This window comes from Pinus tabuliformis, chromosome 6 (genome assembly GCF_031772625.1).
Source record: "Pinus tabuliformis cultivar Carrire ecotype Pingquan chromosome 6, CPIR1, whole genome shotgun sequence".
Lineage (NCBI taxonomy): Eukaryota > Viridiplantae > Streptophyta > Pinopsida > Pinales > Pinaceae > Pinus > Pinus tabuliformis.
In genome coordinates this window covers 1,377,281,146-1,377,295,594 of record NC_142292.1, presented here as the reverse complement: position 1 = coordinate 1,377,295,594, position 14,449 = coordinate 1,377,281,146, and the positions used below count along the sequence as shown (strand labels likewise).

The window sequence follows — 14,449 nt, the reverse complement described above, 5'->3', positions numbered from 1 at the left end:
TAATTAATTATTGTTAACTAGTTATTTGATTTTATTATCGAAATTATTGAGTGAATAATACATGTGTGATTGTTGTAAATGTATTCAATTCAATTAACATTTTAATCAAATTTTATATCATTTTTCAGTCAAGTTTATCTATGTTATTAGTATGAAGATTTGAATCTCATACTTGTAGCTAATTTTTGTGATTCATGTATGATAATAATAAAATCTTCGATATAATAATATAGGATAGCAATAATAAGATAGCTTAAATGTATTTTTGATTAGGTAGAATTTAGTCTTTATTTTACATTGATTCTTTCAAAACCTCTTTTAAAACCTAACTCGTTAAAGTATTCTTTTAGAAAGTCTCTAGGTTTTGGAACAAAGTCTTTAGGATGCAACTGAACCCAAATGCTAGTGAGGATCACCATCCCAAAGAGATATAGGTCTATTTCGGAATTGACCAGGTGATTTCTCTTAATGTTTGCTTGAAAATTTCTAGCGATCAATAGGTTTTAGAATAGAATTCACTAAGCTATGAAATGATGAAGGTGCATTTGTAAGTCCCAATGGCATAACCAAAAAATCATAATGGCCTTGATGTGTTCTAAAAATTATTTTGGGAATGTCTTCTTTCATAATTCTAATTTGATGATTTACTAAACTAAGATCCAACTTAGTAAAGAAAATTTGTCCACACAATTCTCCTAATAATTAATTAGTGTCGGGAATAGGAAATTTATCTTTGATTATCAGTTTGTTGAGTTTTCTTTAATTTGGACACATATGCCATGAACCATTATTTTTTATAACCATCAACATTGGTCAAGAGAAAGCATTTTGGCTAGGTTGAATGATGCCAACCTCTAACATTTCCTGAACCATACACTTAATCTGACTCTTTTATCCATATGGATACCCATAGGGCTTAATGTTATGTGGTACACTTTTAGATTGCAAATGAATATAATGGTAACAATCTCAAGTAGGATGAAGAACCTTAGACATCTCTCCAAATACCTTGGATTGATTATTGATAACTTTTGGAGATCCGCTGGAGCATAGGATACAGATGTTTGAACACTTGGTGAAAAAAAATTGCAGATACCCCTCCGTTTCACTTTTTTATCAACCTTGTCATGCTATTAGACCTTATCAGTTTACTAGGTTTCCCTTGGATACCTTGAAGCTCAATTTCCTTTCCTTCCAAGAAAATGCTATGAAAGATATTGATAATTAAGGGCCATTGTTCCCAATTATTTTAACCATTCAAACCTATTGTAGCAACTATAACCACCCTCCAAAATTTCTCCTTAGCTTTGTTTTGGAGCCTCCTTACCAACTTTCCACAACACCTTGTCTTGCTTCGTCAAGTACAAAAGCTTCAATGTTTTTCCTGCATGAAGGAAGGTTGTCGATCATAGCTTGATGCATTACCCTCACAGGTTGTTCATTTGGACTTGGTATAGCTATAGGCTGAGCAGCTTCCCCAAGAAATTGAGAAATTCTAGAGGGAAACCATCCTTCCCTCCATAAATTACACAATCATGTCTAGCAGCCTACTGGGCTCCATAATTACGCATTTCTGCGAGTCAACCCTCATAGTGAAAATTGTGCAATTTTCCCCAATAGGGCTATTTAGCCAAGAATTTGCGCAAATCTGGGTAGCAGTCAGCTGCTCTGCCTAGAAATTGCACAAATCTCCTGGGCAGCTAGCCTAGCTCTTAGCCAGAAATGTGCATTTCCTTCCAGCAGTTGAGTGGCTTCATGAATGAGTAGTTGGGTTGATCAGTTCTACCTGAGAACAAGGAAACTTAACTTGCATGCATGGCTTGATTTTTCTCAGAATAGCAAAAGGAAACATGCAAGAGGCATCCCATGATTCAAGGAGATATTTTTAACAACTGGAGGTTACATGCAAAGTTGTTTTAGAAGCTTTCCTTCAAGTGTCGCTTTTTCCTATATTTGTGGCATGCATGTCATGAGCTCAAAACGAATTTATTTGACACATTAGAGCTCATTCTTTCACATCGATCTTGGAGCTCTGACATCCCACAACACATCCAAGACTCTTCGACACATCCATCTTAGCTATTCAAGGGTAAGTGGCCTCAACTTGTCTTTTTCAACAATTCTATCGCTTTTTGTGCTTTCGCTTATTTGAGTGTTGTATGCTTGATTTATTTGAATGCTTGCTATCATTTACATGCATACTAGCTTTTCCTAGCACTATTGTAGTTTTCATTACTATCTCATTATTGTCGCATGCATGAAACTGTTTTTCATGAATAGTCGCCGATTCGACGACTCGATTCACCCACATGCATGTTGATCCATTTACTGAATCTTTCATTCATGTTTGCATGCACTATAAATCACTCCTACTTTCATTTAGCATCATCATGCATTTACTTTCATATTTGCTTTCGGTTGCCCATCGGCGAGTCTAGCCATCCTTGGCCCGAACTCTGCCTTCACCTAGACAACATTGCACAATTTGGGGAAGGAAGGCTCCACCTTCCTCTCCAGAAATGTACATTTCTACCCAGACACTGTCCTCCAGGACTATTTTACACATTTTTGAGGGATAATGACTGCTGCCCCAAAAATTTACACAATCCAATCTGTGAGCCTGCAGTCACTCCCAGCTAGAATTGTGCATCGCACAATCCCAGGAGCTAGTAGCCAGTCTAGATTGTGCATTACACAAATCCAATAGACAGTCTTGCCTTCTAGACAACTCGGAATATCTTTTACATAGTTCTGACACCTAGTTACCCAACCTCCTAGAAGAAATTGTGCAATATTGCCTATCAAGTCCCCAGGTATGTGCTATGTCATTCCCCGATTTTGCTTTGGTTTTCACTGACATATTTCTTGCCAGGAATGTTTCTTGGATATAGATATTTTAGGTGTTCATCCACCTCTTATAAGTATAGGATAAATGGCCTCCAAGAGAGCAGGATCGCATGACAATAATAGAAATGCAGCTGGAGCAACATTTGAGCGATTGTCCTCTAGTCTACCGATATATGAAGATACAAAGTTTTTTCTAGACAAGAACATCAAGCTGAAGTGGAAAGAGGTCAATGAAGCATTTGCAGACACTTTTGAGGAAGACCTCAAAGACCGTGAGGTGTATGTGAACATTCACAAGTCCGGTTTGTATCATATTGCATGCAGATACCTCATGTTCCCATGTGTGAACATGATACACTAGATCGTCTCTCACACTGATCCTGAGACGATGACCTTGAGCATTTTCAATGGGAAGAATATTGCAACCTTTTTGGCATGAGAGTATGATGAGATGTATCAAATGTCAAATCCTACAGCTATCATGAAGACTCCTTTCAGCTTACCCAACAACAGTGCTAACTCAAGAGACATTATGAAGAACTGGGTAAAGGAGTTGGATTGATTCAGGTTGACACCCAACCATATATACAAGACAAAGATATTGTGTAAGAAATATCAATACTTGTTCATGTTTTAATGTCAACTGTATGGCCAAGAAAGCATGGAAACCTTCCCACAGAGTTAGTTGATCGTGCTGGACCAACTAGCCAAAGAAGGAAATCCATGTAATTGGTCTGGCATGTTGGCTCATCAGCTTAAGGAAAAAGTAACGAAAGCTCGACAGTCACCCGAAGGTATGCATACAGAGATTTACATGTCTGCCTACATCTTAGATGAAATTTGTGCCTCATAGGAGTTCCTGGGCTTGGAGTGGGCATGGTCATCGGCGAAGACTGCTGTGAATACATATTTCAAGTTGTTGTCTGAATGCAGCTTTAGAGGAGTAATCACATGATTTTCCAATTATTTTTTCACCCCAGTCTACAAGATTATATTCAAACAGAATCCACCCTACATGTCGAAGCAAGTAATGGAGGCACTGATACACATTGCTATTTGGTATGCCGCACCGTCTGGCACCTTCATCCGAATGTTCAACACAGAGAGGCCTCCACATTTACTAAAGTTTTCCTTGGACATACACGTCATGTAGGAAGTAGCATATCACATCTCAGTAGGATTGACAACTAGACTGCACCGGAAGAAGAAGGCATCTTGGCCCGCTTTTCCATTGCAGATTGGATTATATGAGGTTCAGAGTATCAAGAAAGTGGATGTCGAAGAAAAACAGATGAAGAAGTATCCATTTGACCTCCAAAGCTACAATTCATATGATCCACAATTCACTAAGAAAGAAAACTGCACGAGATTACAGTTCAACTAGATCCATGGGGAATTTCATTAGGCCAAGGAGGACCCATGGAGATATTACCACAGTTTCTCTAGACCCAATGAACAGGTCAGCTTTGTCATGGAGTGGTTAGAAAATCGACATGAAACAACATCTCGGAGAGCACTAGCACCAGCACCAATAGGAGCAGTAGAGGTAATCATACCAGGGCATGACAAAGGTGAGAAGAAGATTGTCGATCACATGGAGGAGGAACAAAGTTGCAAGTTTCGATCAACACCATTAGTAAAGAAAGCAACTATGCTATAGAGGCAAAGAGGCACCAATGCAACATGTGAATCACACAAAGGAAAAGGAATAAGATAACAATGGGAGAAGTAGAGAAGGAGTTGCATGAGCTGAGGGAGCAACTCTAGAAGGAACAAGAGCTACACAAGCAAGAGAGGGAAGCACAACAATAACATTTACAACAGGGGGCACAACATGTGCAAACAGATGAAATAGTTCCCCTACAAGTAGTTGATTCAACAGAATAGCTGGCATCAAGCAGACAGGGTGAACCATCACATGAGAAAGACTTCGCTCATGAGATAGAACAAGCACTCCAACAATTGGATGTAGACATGGAGCAGCAAGAGTTCGAATAGGACACCGACCTCATGCCTCATCACCAAGAGGTCGACTTATTCACTTCACTGCATCCAGATGATGAGCAAGTGTCAACTGACAAAGGAGGCATTGAGATCCTTGGAAATTAGTCGAATGAGATATGCACAACATCTCATTCGACGAATCTCAACATAGAGTTGTGTAGTCTCGCCAAGTGTCAACACCGGAGGGTCATACATCTCCTGCGCAAGTTTAAAAATGAGTGATTGTGACTGATGTGTGAAAACATCTTTCAACCTTGGCCGATGCAACCAAAGTGTATGCCAAAGCCACTAGCTCAAGTGTTCACTTTCTGATAGCTGAGAATGAGCGAATGGCGAAGGAACTACAGACGACAAAGCAAGGAGGAGAGGTGGTGAAAGCGTCCGCCCAAGCAGAACTGAAGAAGGCAATACTAGATGAAGTATTTTCCCTTGACATAGTTATGCGATCATTGTACTCCATTTTTGTACCGTGCATATGGCAATCTTCCATCTCAACAAATGGCAACAATGATGTGCTAGAAGAGCACGTATCTTGACAAACTTGCATGCTACTGTTGATGACATATAAACATGGATGATGAAGTACAAGGGAGCCCCGCTTCGCTTGCCTAAGATGATGAGGGCCAATGCGGTCGAGATGAAGGCACGTATCTAGAATGAGATCCGGAACTAAGAAGAGCTCCCGCAGCTCATCACTAGCATATAGGCTTCCCATGCATGAGTATTCAAGAGTATGGATGTTGTGGTGCACACACATGCGATGCCATCCATTGAGAATCTCACCCAAGCAAAGACAAATGCATAGGTCTGACTAGAGCTTAAGTTGTACTTTGGCGAATTGATGCGCATTGCCAGCAGCCCATACTTTCCCATTAATGCAGACAACATGCACAAGTGTGTTGTTGGTCCATCTCCATTGAAGACAATGATGCACATGCTTTCAAACAAGTTGGATAGAAGATCCCAAGCAATGTACCCAAATGTTGTGGAGGCAAGAGTCAGGTTTCAGATAGATGTCACCACGGAGCACACGGACACCATCAAGGACTACTGATCTTGGCATCAGTATGTTATTGTCAATCAGCATGAGGATGTTGAAGAGTTGGACTTCCATGGTTGTCTAGGTTAGAGCAATGTCTAGCAAGGCTTTCTGAAGACATTTGTTTCACATGGGTACAGGTGCATTGTAATGTAACATTATGTCAAGTGTAAGTCATGAGGGTAGATGAACTGTCAGACAGGGGGATGTCAAGGGTCACCCCACCCTTTTCTATAAATAGTCCCTCATAACTCATTGTAAAGGCTTTTGGTCAGCCAAGCTTCTGATAAGACTATCTTGGAGAGAGCTTGGATAGTATTGTAACGAGCCTTGGCTTCTCCACTACATAAAGCTAGTACATCTCTTTGGAGGAGCAGGCAGTTGTGGCTATAAAATTCTGCTATCAGAACTAGTGGTTGGACATGGATGTATTGTATGATTGGAACTTACACTTCTTAATATAACAAGAGCCAACACGTTTCATGCATATGTGTTGTTGTATTCTATGCTATCTAGTTTACTCTAAATTATATATGTATTGGTTTGCTTACGCATGCATGTATAGCTATCTGTGTATGTATGTATGAATCTTTCTAAAATGTGCTATTGGTTTAACCATCACTTTGGATTTCTTGCTAAATTTACTTCCATGTTGTGATGTATCTTTGCTTGTGTGTTCCCTTATTAATTGCATGTTATCACACATTACCAAGGGGTGCAATCATCCCAAACCCCATGTGTTAGAACCTCTCATGCATCTTCCTTATCTCACTGTAGCTTTCACACCCTTGCTACCAACAGAGTTATCTCACTTGCCTCTATGCGAAATCATGGTCAAGGAATTACCATATGACCTAATGCTGGGATTCCTGCACCAAATGGTCTGAGGTGTAATTGGGATTTCTTACCGGGGATATCCCCTAAAATGTTGGTGGGTCCAACACTATTAACATTTTTGGCGCTAGAAGGAGGGCCAGATGAAAAGATGTGTCGTCTCATCCTGTTTTGAACCTTTGTATATCTCTCATGGATTCTTGCACTCTTCTCCCTCCACATTGTTTTTAAAATCATGAAGATGTCACCATCATGAGGGAGTTCTTTGATCTCTTGTCCACTTACACATATGATGGTGAAGGTGAAGTGGCCTGGCCTGCATACCTACATGGATTTCTTTCCATGCATCATGAGGAAGATGGGTGTTCTGACGGAAAAACTAGCTTGCCGCTTATGCACACACTTCGCGAATCTCCACTTTGATGGTTGTTCAGCCTACCATCTGATAGCGTGCACTCATTTGACCACTTCTGTGATCTCATTGAAGACACTTTCTATCATTTTGATCCAGAACATATTGCCCAAAAACTACTATGACAATGGAAGGCTCCACATGAATCAATTATTGATTTTTGGAAGCGCTTCCGTGACTTGCAGTTTCAAGCTCCGAGGAGCCAGATGCCATTTTTCTATCTTTGGGACTGATTTGAGTATTGTGATAATAAATTTGCTTGTCCCAACAAGACGTTTGATATCAATCCTCGCTCAACATTCTTCAGTGATGGAGCTACGCAATCCCAGAAGGATGCGATCACTGTCACAGGTGGCTGTCGGCCATCCCTTCATCAAACAACTCCACCACTGCTGAGTGATGCTGAGGATCATGCTCACATACTTGTTCAACTTTTGCATCCTCCCAACATCACTTCACTCAATTTTTGCACAGATTTGGTTGTGAGTCCATTGAGCTGTCTTATTCGTTCTATTCCGAAAACTCCATCTTCACACTCGGCTATTGCTCTGGATGATACTGCCTTGTGTTCTTCTATGCCATATTCTACACTTCTTGTGAGCGAGGAACAAGCCACTGATAGAGTTGGTGTTGCACAACCAACATGCACTGTCATTCTTTAAGAGTATGAGTGGGAGCTTGAGTATCAAGACTCGGCGAAGGATGCATCCCTTTCGGCCGACCCCCCTTTATTCCTTCCTGACATCTTTGGTGAACCTGCCATCCATGATTTCACTTGTGTATCTTCATCGACGAATGCACCCATTGTTGATCACTTGCAGGACACACTAGATGTGAGTCCATCATTCAACAATGGAGAGAATAAGTTATTCTTTGAAAATCCACTTGATCTTTCTTTTTTCTTTCCCATAAACAGGGAGGATGAATTTGTTCGATTTTCATCTACCCCTCTGTTTGATTCATCAGATCATGAGGATGCCAATGAAATAATTTATTTTTCTGAACATGGCTATCAAGATCCATTTTCTCCCATATTCAATCACGACCATGTTCCTATCGTAGTTTATTTTTCGAAGCCACTAGTTTACGATGATCTATTCGACGATGAAGTTGAAACACCCAAGACTGTGGAGAAACTTTAGGCTGAGCTGATGGTTATGTCAGGCGCTTGCTCTCTTGGGGTTAGTCTCACTTCCGATCAGGAAATTGTTCAATCAGACAAGCCTCCTCTTCACTCATCTGTATTCATTGAAGATCAATATCACACAGATATCATGCTTTCTCCACTTGAAATACATGATCCTATCGCTCATGCATTGGAGGAATCTCACATTGCAAGCACACTTGTGCAACACAAGTTGTCTTTGTTTATTTCGGTTGCTTGCATGTCATAGTCAAGAGTGTCCTTATGCTTCAAAGCTACACGTGGTGTCACACAGCACCGTGATAAGTCCATAGACCACTTATCATGTGTTTGTACTCACTTATGTCCTGTGGGAACTTTGGAACATGAAGTGTGGTTTTCTTCATTGTTATATCTTTCTTTCTTGCTGGTTCGCACAACTGGGTTGCTTGTGGACCATGCATTCACCAACATCGGTAAACCAATGCACCAGTGGCTACATTGGAAATATCACTTCACGTGATCAGGCCCATGCATAGTTAGCTTAGGAGTAGGAGTAGTGTTAGCTTTCAGTCAGTTTGCTTGCATGCTTGTTTTATTACTTGCTTTGTTTATTTGTTTGTTTTCTTACTCATTTTCTTACTTGCTTTGCTTTCGCTTTTTCTTCTACTCTTGCTTTGTTTTATTATGTTTTTCATTCGCTTGTTTCACTCGTAGGTTAGTTTCACATGAAACCATGTATTACTCTTGAAACAAGCTAGGTAAAGTACAAGAGGGCCTGTATAGCTATCACTACTTGGTTATTTGTCAACTTGCCTTTGTATGAATAACTTGTTACTTTTAGTCCATGATACGTGAAAGGAAAATACATACTATTCAAATTGAACCTTGGTGAAAACACTACGATTGCACGCTAACTAGTGTCACCTACTCTAGTCAGTTGTTTTTGGGTTAACCCTTGTCAGCTAAGTCAAGTAGAGTAAGGTGAGAGGGAAAACCTTAACAGACACATCAAAGGTATAATAAACTACTTCTCTATTGGAACAACCTCTTCTTCTCTCAATAAGTCATGATTCCTCTTCCACCTCTAAAATGAATAACTGCTATGCACAGTTGAGAAAATGAAAAATGAAAAAATGAAAAGTAAGAAAAATCCAAAATGAAAAATGAATAAGGCGAAAAAAGAGAAAGGCTTCCTGTGCAAAGAGGTGACGCAAGTAACTCTGTTGGGGTATTGACCAGGATTGCTAGTAGCGGAGCCATGCTTGTGTTCCTATGTGACTCCGTCGGGGTACTGTCTAGGCCTGCTAGCAGTGGAGCAACACCAGAGATGAAACTAAGACTCGGATGACTATACTACTTGTGTGCCAATATACCCCTCAACCCAAATGGAAACAACTATGTTTTCTTGGTTTGGAATGTGTGTCAATCTACTAAGAGATTGGCATATGCTACATATTATAATCAAGCTAGTGTCAAGCCAAAATGAGATGAGAACTGAACAATACTTCCAGAGATGTTAGACTTGCTTTTTACGAACAGGATTATGATTAGATGTATCAAATGTCAGAGCCCACGATTATCATGAAGACTCCCTTCAGCTTACCCAACAATAGTGCTAACTCCAGAGACATTCTAAAGAACTAGGTAAAGGAGTCGACTCGATTTAGGTTGACACCTAGCCAGATCTACAAGACAAAGATACTATGGGAGTTGTATCAATACTTGCTCATATTTTCATGTCGACTATCTGGCCAATAAAGCACGGAAACCTTCCCAAAGAGTTGTGTGATCGTGCTGGATTAACTGGCCAGAGAAGGAAAACCATGTAACTGATCCAGCATGTTGGCTCATCAGCTGAAGGAACAAGTAACGAAAGCTCGACAATCACCCGGAGGTATGCATACAAAGATTTAGATGTCCACCTATATCTTAGATGAAATTTGTGCCCAACAAGAGTTCCCAGGTTTGGAGTGGGCATGGTCAATGGTGGGACTGTTGTGAACACATATTTCAAGTTGTTGTCCAAATGCAGCTTTAGAGGAGTAATCACACAGCTGTCTGATCATTATTTCACCCAATTCTACAAGATTATATTCAAATAGGATCCACCCTGCATGTCAAAGGAAGCAATTGAGGCACTAATAGACATTACTGATTGGTATGCCTCACCTTCCGGCACCTTCATCTGAATATTCAGTGTGGAGAAGCCTCTACATGTTCTACCAAATCTTTCCATGGACATACTTTTCATGTACGAGGTAGCATATCAAATCTCGGTAGGATTGACAGTTAGACTTCGCTAGAAGAAGAAGGCACCTTGGCCCACTCTTCCATTGCGGATTGGGTTATATGAGGTCTGGAGTATCAAGAAAGCGGATGTTGAAGTAGAACAATTGAAGAAGTATCCATTCAACTTCTGAAGTTACAATATGTATGACCCACATGGCACTGTGAAATATCAATACACGAGAGCATAGTTCAACTAGATCCATGGGGAATTTCACTGGGCTGAGGTGGAACCATGGAGATATTGCCATAGTTTCTCCAAACCAAATGAATAGGTCAGCTTCACTGTGGAGTGGTTAGCAAAGTGACATGAAGCAACATCTCATAGAGCACCAGCACCAACAATTGCAGTAGAGGCAAGCATAGTAGTGTGCGACAAAGGTAAGAACAAGATTGTCGATCACATGGAGGAGGAACAAAGTTGCAAGTTTTGAGCAGCTCCATTAGTAGAGAAATCAGCTATGGCTATAGAGGAAAAGAGGAACTAGTGTAACATGTGAATCACACAAAGTTAGAGGGATAAGATAAGAATGGAAGAAATAGAGAAGGAGTTGCATGAGCTAAGGGAGAAACTACAGAAGGAATAAGAGTTGTGCAAACAGTAGATGGAAGTGCAAAAATAATAGGTACAACAAGAAGCACAACACGTGAAAATAGATGAGACAATGCCCATATAGGTAGTGCATTCATAAGAACAGTTGGCATCAAGTAGACAGGGTGAACCATCGAAGGATCAAGACTTCACTCACGAGATAGAACAAGCACTCCAACAGTTGGATGTAGATATGGAGCATCAAGAGTTGGAACAGGATGCTGACCTCATGCCTCACCACCAAGAGGCTGACTTACCCACTTTACCACATCTAGATGATGAGAATGTCTCAAGTGACCAAGGAGGCATTGAGATCCTTCGCGATCAGTCAGAATGAGAGATTCACAACATCTCATTCGACAAATCTAAACATAGAGTTTTGTAGTCTCTATTTTCACAAAATCAAGCACTGGAAGGCTGCTGACCAGGTAGACTCTGTGTAACTGTTTCAGACCAATCTTTTGACTAAGGCTTAGCCTCCTTAGCCTGAGAGGGCTCTCTCAAAAGGTTATTGATTTTGACTATTGATGAGATGGCTAACTCTTGCAAAGTGAATTTAACAAATATGTTGGCTGGACAGGCATTATACAGACTTCCATTGGGCTTATGGAGTTAATCATCCTTCAGTAAACTATAACACTACTCATTCATAGAAGTCAGGGCATGTAATGTTTAAATACTCAAAACACATCTCATAAAAACCTCAGCTTATAAATACACACAGGAAATCAGAGCAGCAAAGTGAATTCTGAGTGATTGTGTATCTATACAACTGTAAAAACATAAAGGATGAAACAAAACCACATATCTTGAGCATTTGAAACACTGTATGAATCCTGAGAAGAAAAGCAGTCACTTGTATTACTGAAAATGAGTTTGTACACAAGCCAAAATAACACTCTGTTTTCTCAAATATCCAACCCTCATTACATAAAAGTTTCATCTATATATAGAAACATAACTTTAACTACTTTGAGCTTCCTCCTCCAGCATGAGGGGTGCTCGATGACTGCCACTAATTACCCCTATCCACTATTGAACTAACTCATTAAATACAATAAGTGCTAAACTGGAATTTTAAAGAGTCCTAATTTAACTATAACTCTAATTCTATCCTCCTCGTAGAATGATTCTTTCTTGTTCTTTGACACCTGTCTCCTTTTAGTTTGGCTGAGATGGCTGAGATGAGGATTCAATGTCCCATACTAGCTTTGGATGCTGAATGCTTTGATGGTTCAGTGATGTTAGGAGAAAACCCCTGTTTTTCCGGTTCCAGTCTTCCACCACTTATTCGAAAACGCAGCAGCATGTCTCCAGCTCTTTAATATCCCAAAAATGTAGAGCACCACCATGTTTCCAGATGTGTTGGAGGCTTCGTTGATGGACAGGTGTGCAAGCCAAGTCTCCTCGTATGCAACTCCTTCCAAACCCTAATGACCGGTAATAAAGTGCCTTTATAATCAAAACTTTAACTTGAGCCAAAACATTACACTTTTACAAAGGTATACCTGTCATCATTTGAATGGCTATGCTATCTTCATTTGGTCTCCTAAATGTCCCTCAGATGTTTCCTTTGAAAATTTCTGATCATCCTATCAAACTGTTTGTCTGCATTAAAAAACAACACCTACAGCAGTTTCGCAGCGCGCTACGAAACTGCTGTTTAATTTAAAAAACACAGTCTTCCTTTCATAGCTAAATGATTGCCAGTGTGTAGCTTCAGCATCAGCAAGGTCCGAACACTGGCCATCCTTCTCATGTAACTGTCCTGTTGTTTCAATACCTGCTTCCTTATGTGCTGAATTGAAATCTGAATCAAACTCATGTTTGGCTCTGCCATCCGAATCTGTTTACAGCAACATAGTCCATTGACGTTCTATACATAGCTAAGATCTAAAATAAAGCATTTTTCATTGACATTTCAGACCACATCGAGCAAAAGAGATTCATCTTCAAAATAATAAAATAACCTAAACAGCCTGTGATCAGAATATCTTTCGGAAGGACAAAGATCCACCCGAATGCTTTTCATACAGCTTCAGCATATGTAATGTGTTTATTCTGGAGAGCGTGCCCAAAGATACCGGCACATTTGAAACCTTGAGATGGAAATTCTGCATCTGACGACCCTCTCATTAAAAAATCACTATGCCCTTTCCCACAGGAATGCTTGGCAGACATATTGAGCAGAACATCATCCTCTTCCATCCTCATATTGAACATAGGAGCTTCCCAACCAATAGTTTTATCAAGCACTAACATAGAGTTCCTTGAAGCTCAAACATCTACCAATATTCTATTCTCATATGATGAAGACCACAATCTTTCTTGACTGATGTATATATGGGAAGAATGAGGATGAAGCATCCGACCATCTTCTTCATCGGATGCATCACCAAGTCGTGCAGTTGCCTCAAAAAGAGATTGCTCGTGCTCTTTTAGTGCCGCCTTAGCTTTCTCTACATTGGTAGGATCAAGATGATCACCTATAAAGACCCTTTCCACCTCCTTGATAAGCTTGTCAGTCTCCCGTAACTCAATACTAACAGGTTCCTTGTTGCGTGTACCATTTTGAGAAGATCCATAGCCCTTTGAACTCTGGCCCTTTGGAAGTGCTCTCCCTCTATTAGATGGTAAAACTGGACCAATAGGATCAGCTAACCTTTTTTCACCTCACCTGGCTTCTCCTTGACCAATCTCTAAAGTCCTATAATCCTCACATCGAATATCTCCTGAAGATATCACTTTGGATTTCTTTTCCCGAACTCCACTGGGCACTTTTTTTCCTGCTGTTTCCAACAGTGTATGTATAGTGCGTGGTAGAACATGTGGAGGTAAAGAGGTTGTCACAGGTGTAGTTTTTTGCCTTTTACAAGTTGCTAAAACTGTAGGAACACGTTTCTGGAAAGAACATGCAGCGTTTTTTGTAAAATTATGTAGAGTAAACTTGCCTTTTCAGTATTCCCTTATATGTCTCAGTACTTCATCTGCATTAACTTTCCCAAGAAGTTCCCTATGATTCATATCTGAAACTCTAAGTTCTTTCCTCAAATCAGAAATCAGTCCCTCTTTATCCCAAGAAAACGTATCAGATTGTCCAATGAAAGCCCGCAGAACAGCACTGTATGCTTCTTGTTCCAACTGGTGAATCTGAGACTCCATGTCAAACTCAGCTCTCTCATACAAAAGTGATCCAACAGAAACTCTCCCATTTTGAACCACTCGACCCCCTCCTCTTGCTTCTCGATTCACATGAGGTGGGGGAATATCATCATCTGTTCCACTGCTATCGGAAGGGCCGTGGTCCAT

General features: G+C 40.3%; 1 protein-coding gene across 1 annotated transcript; it reads right to left on the bottom strand.

Moving 5' to 3' along the window:
* Positions 1 to 13,417: 13,417 nt before the first annotated feature.
* Positions 13,418 to 14,449, bottom strand: LOC149263762 (protein EMSY-LIKE 3-like). The gene is made up of 3 exons (XM_089390338.1): positions 14,123 to 14,449; positions 13,818 to 14,041; positions 13,418 to 13,763 (listed from the first exon to the last, which is right to left on the bottom strand). Exons 1-3 carry the CDS (start codon positions 14,447 to 14,449, stop codon positions 13,418 to 13,420), a joined length of 897 nt encoding a protein of 298 aa, XP_089246464.1.

What these genes read in the sequence shown, in the direction of transcription:
- LOC149263762 (XM_089390338.1), bottom strand. Translation starts at nt 14,449, where the DNA reads ATGGACCACGGCCCTTCCGATAGCAGTGGAACAGATGATGATATTCCC. An exon ending in GGAAAGTTAATGCAGATGAA is followed by an intron (nt 14,042 to 14,122) that starts GTACTGAGACAT and finishes TGTTCTTTCCAG; the next exon opens with AAACGTGTTCCTACAGTTTT. An exon ending in ATTGGTCAAGGAGAAGCCAG is followed by an intron (nt 13,764 to 13,817) that starts GTGAGGTGAAAA and finishes ACCATCTAATAG; the next exon opens with AGGGAGAGCACTTCCAAAGG.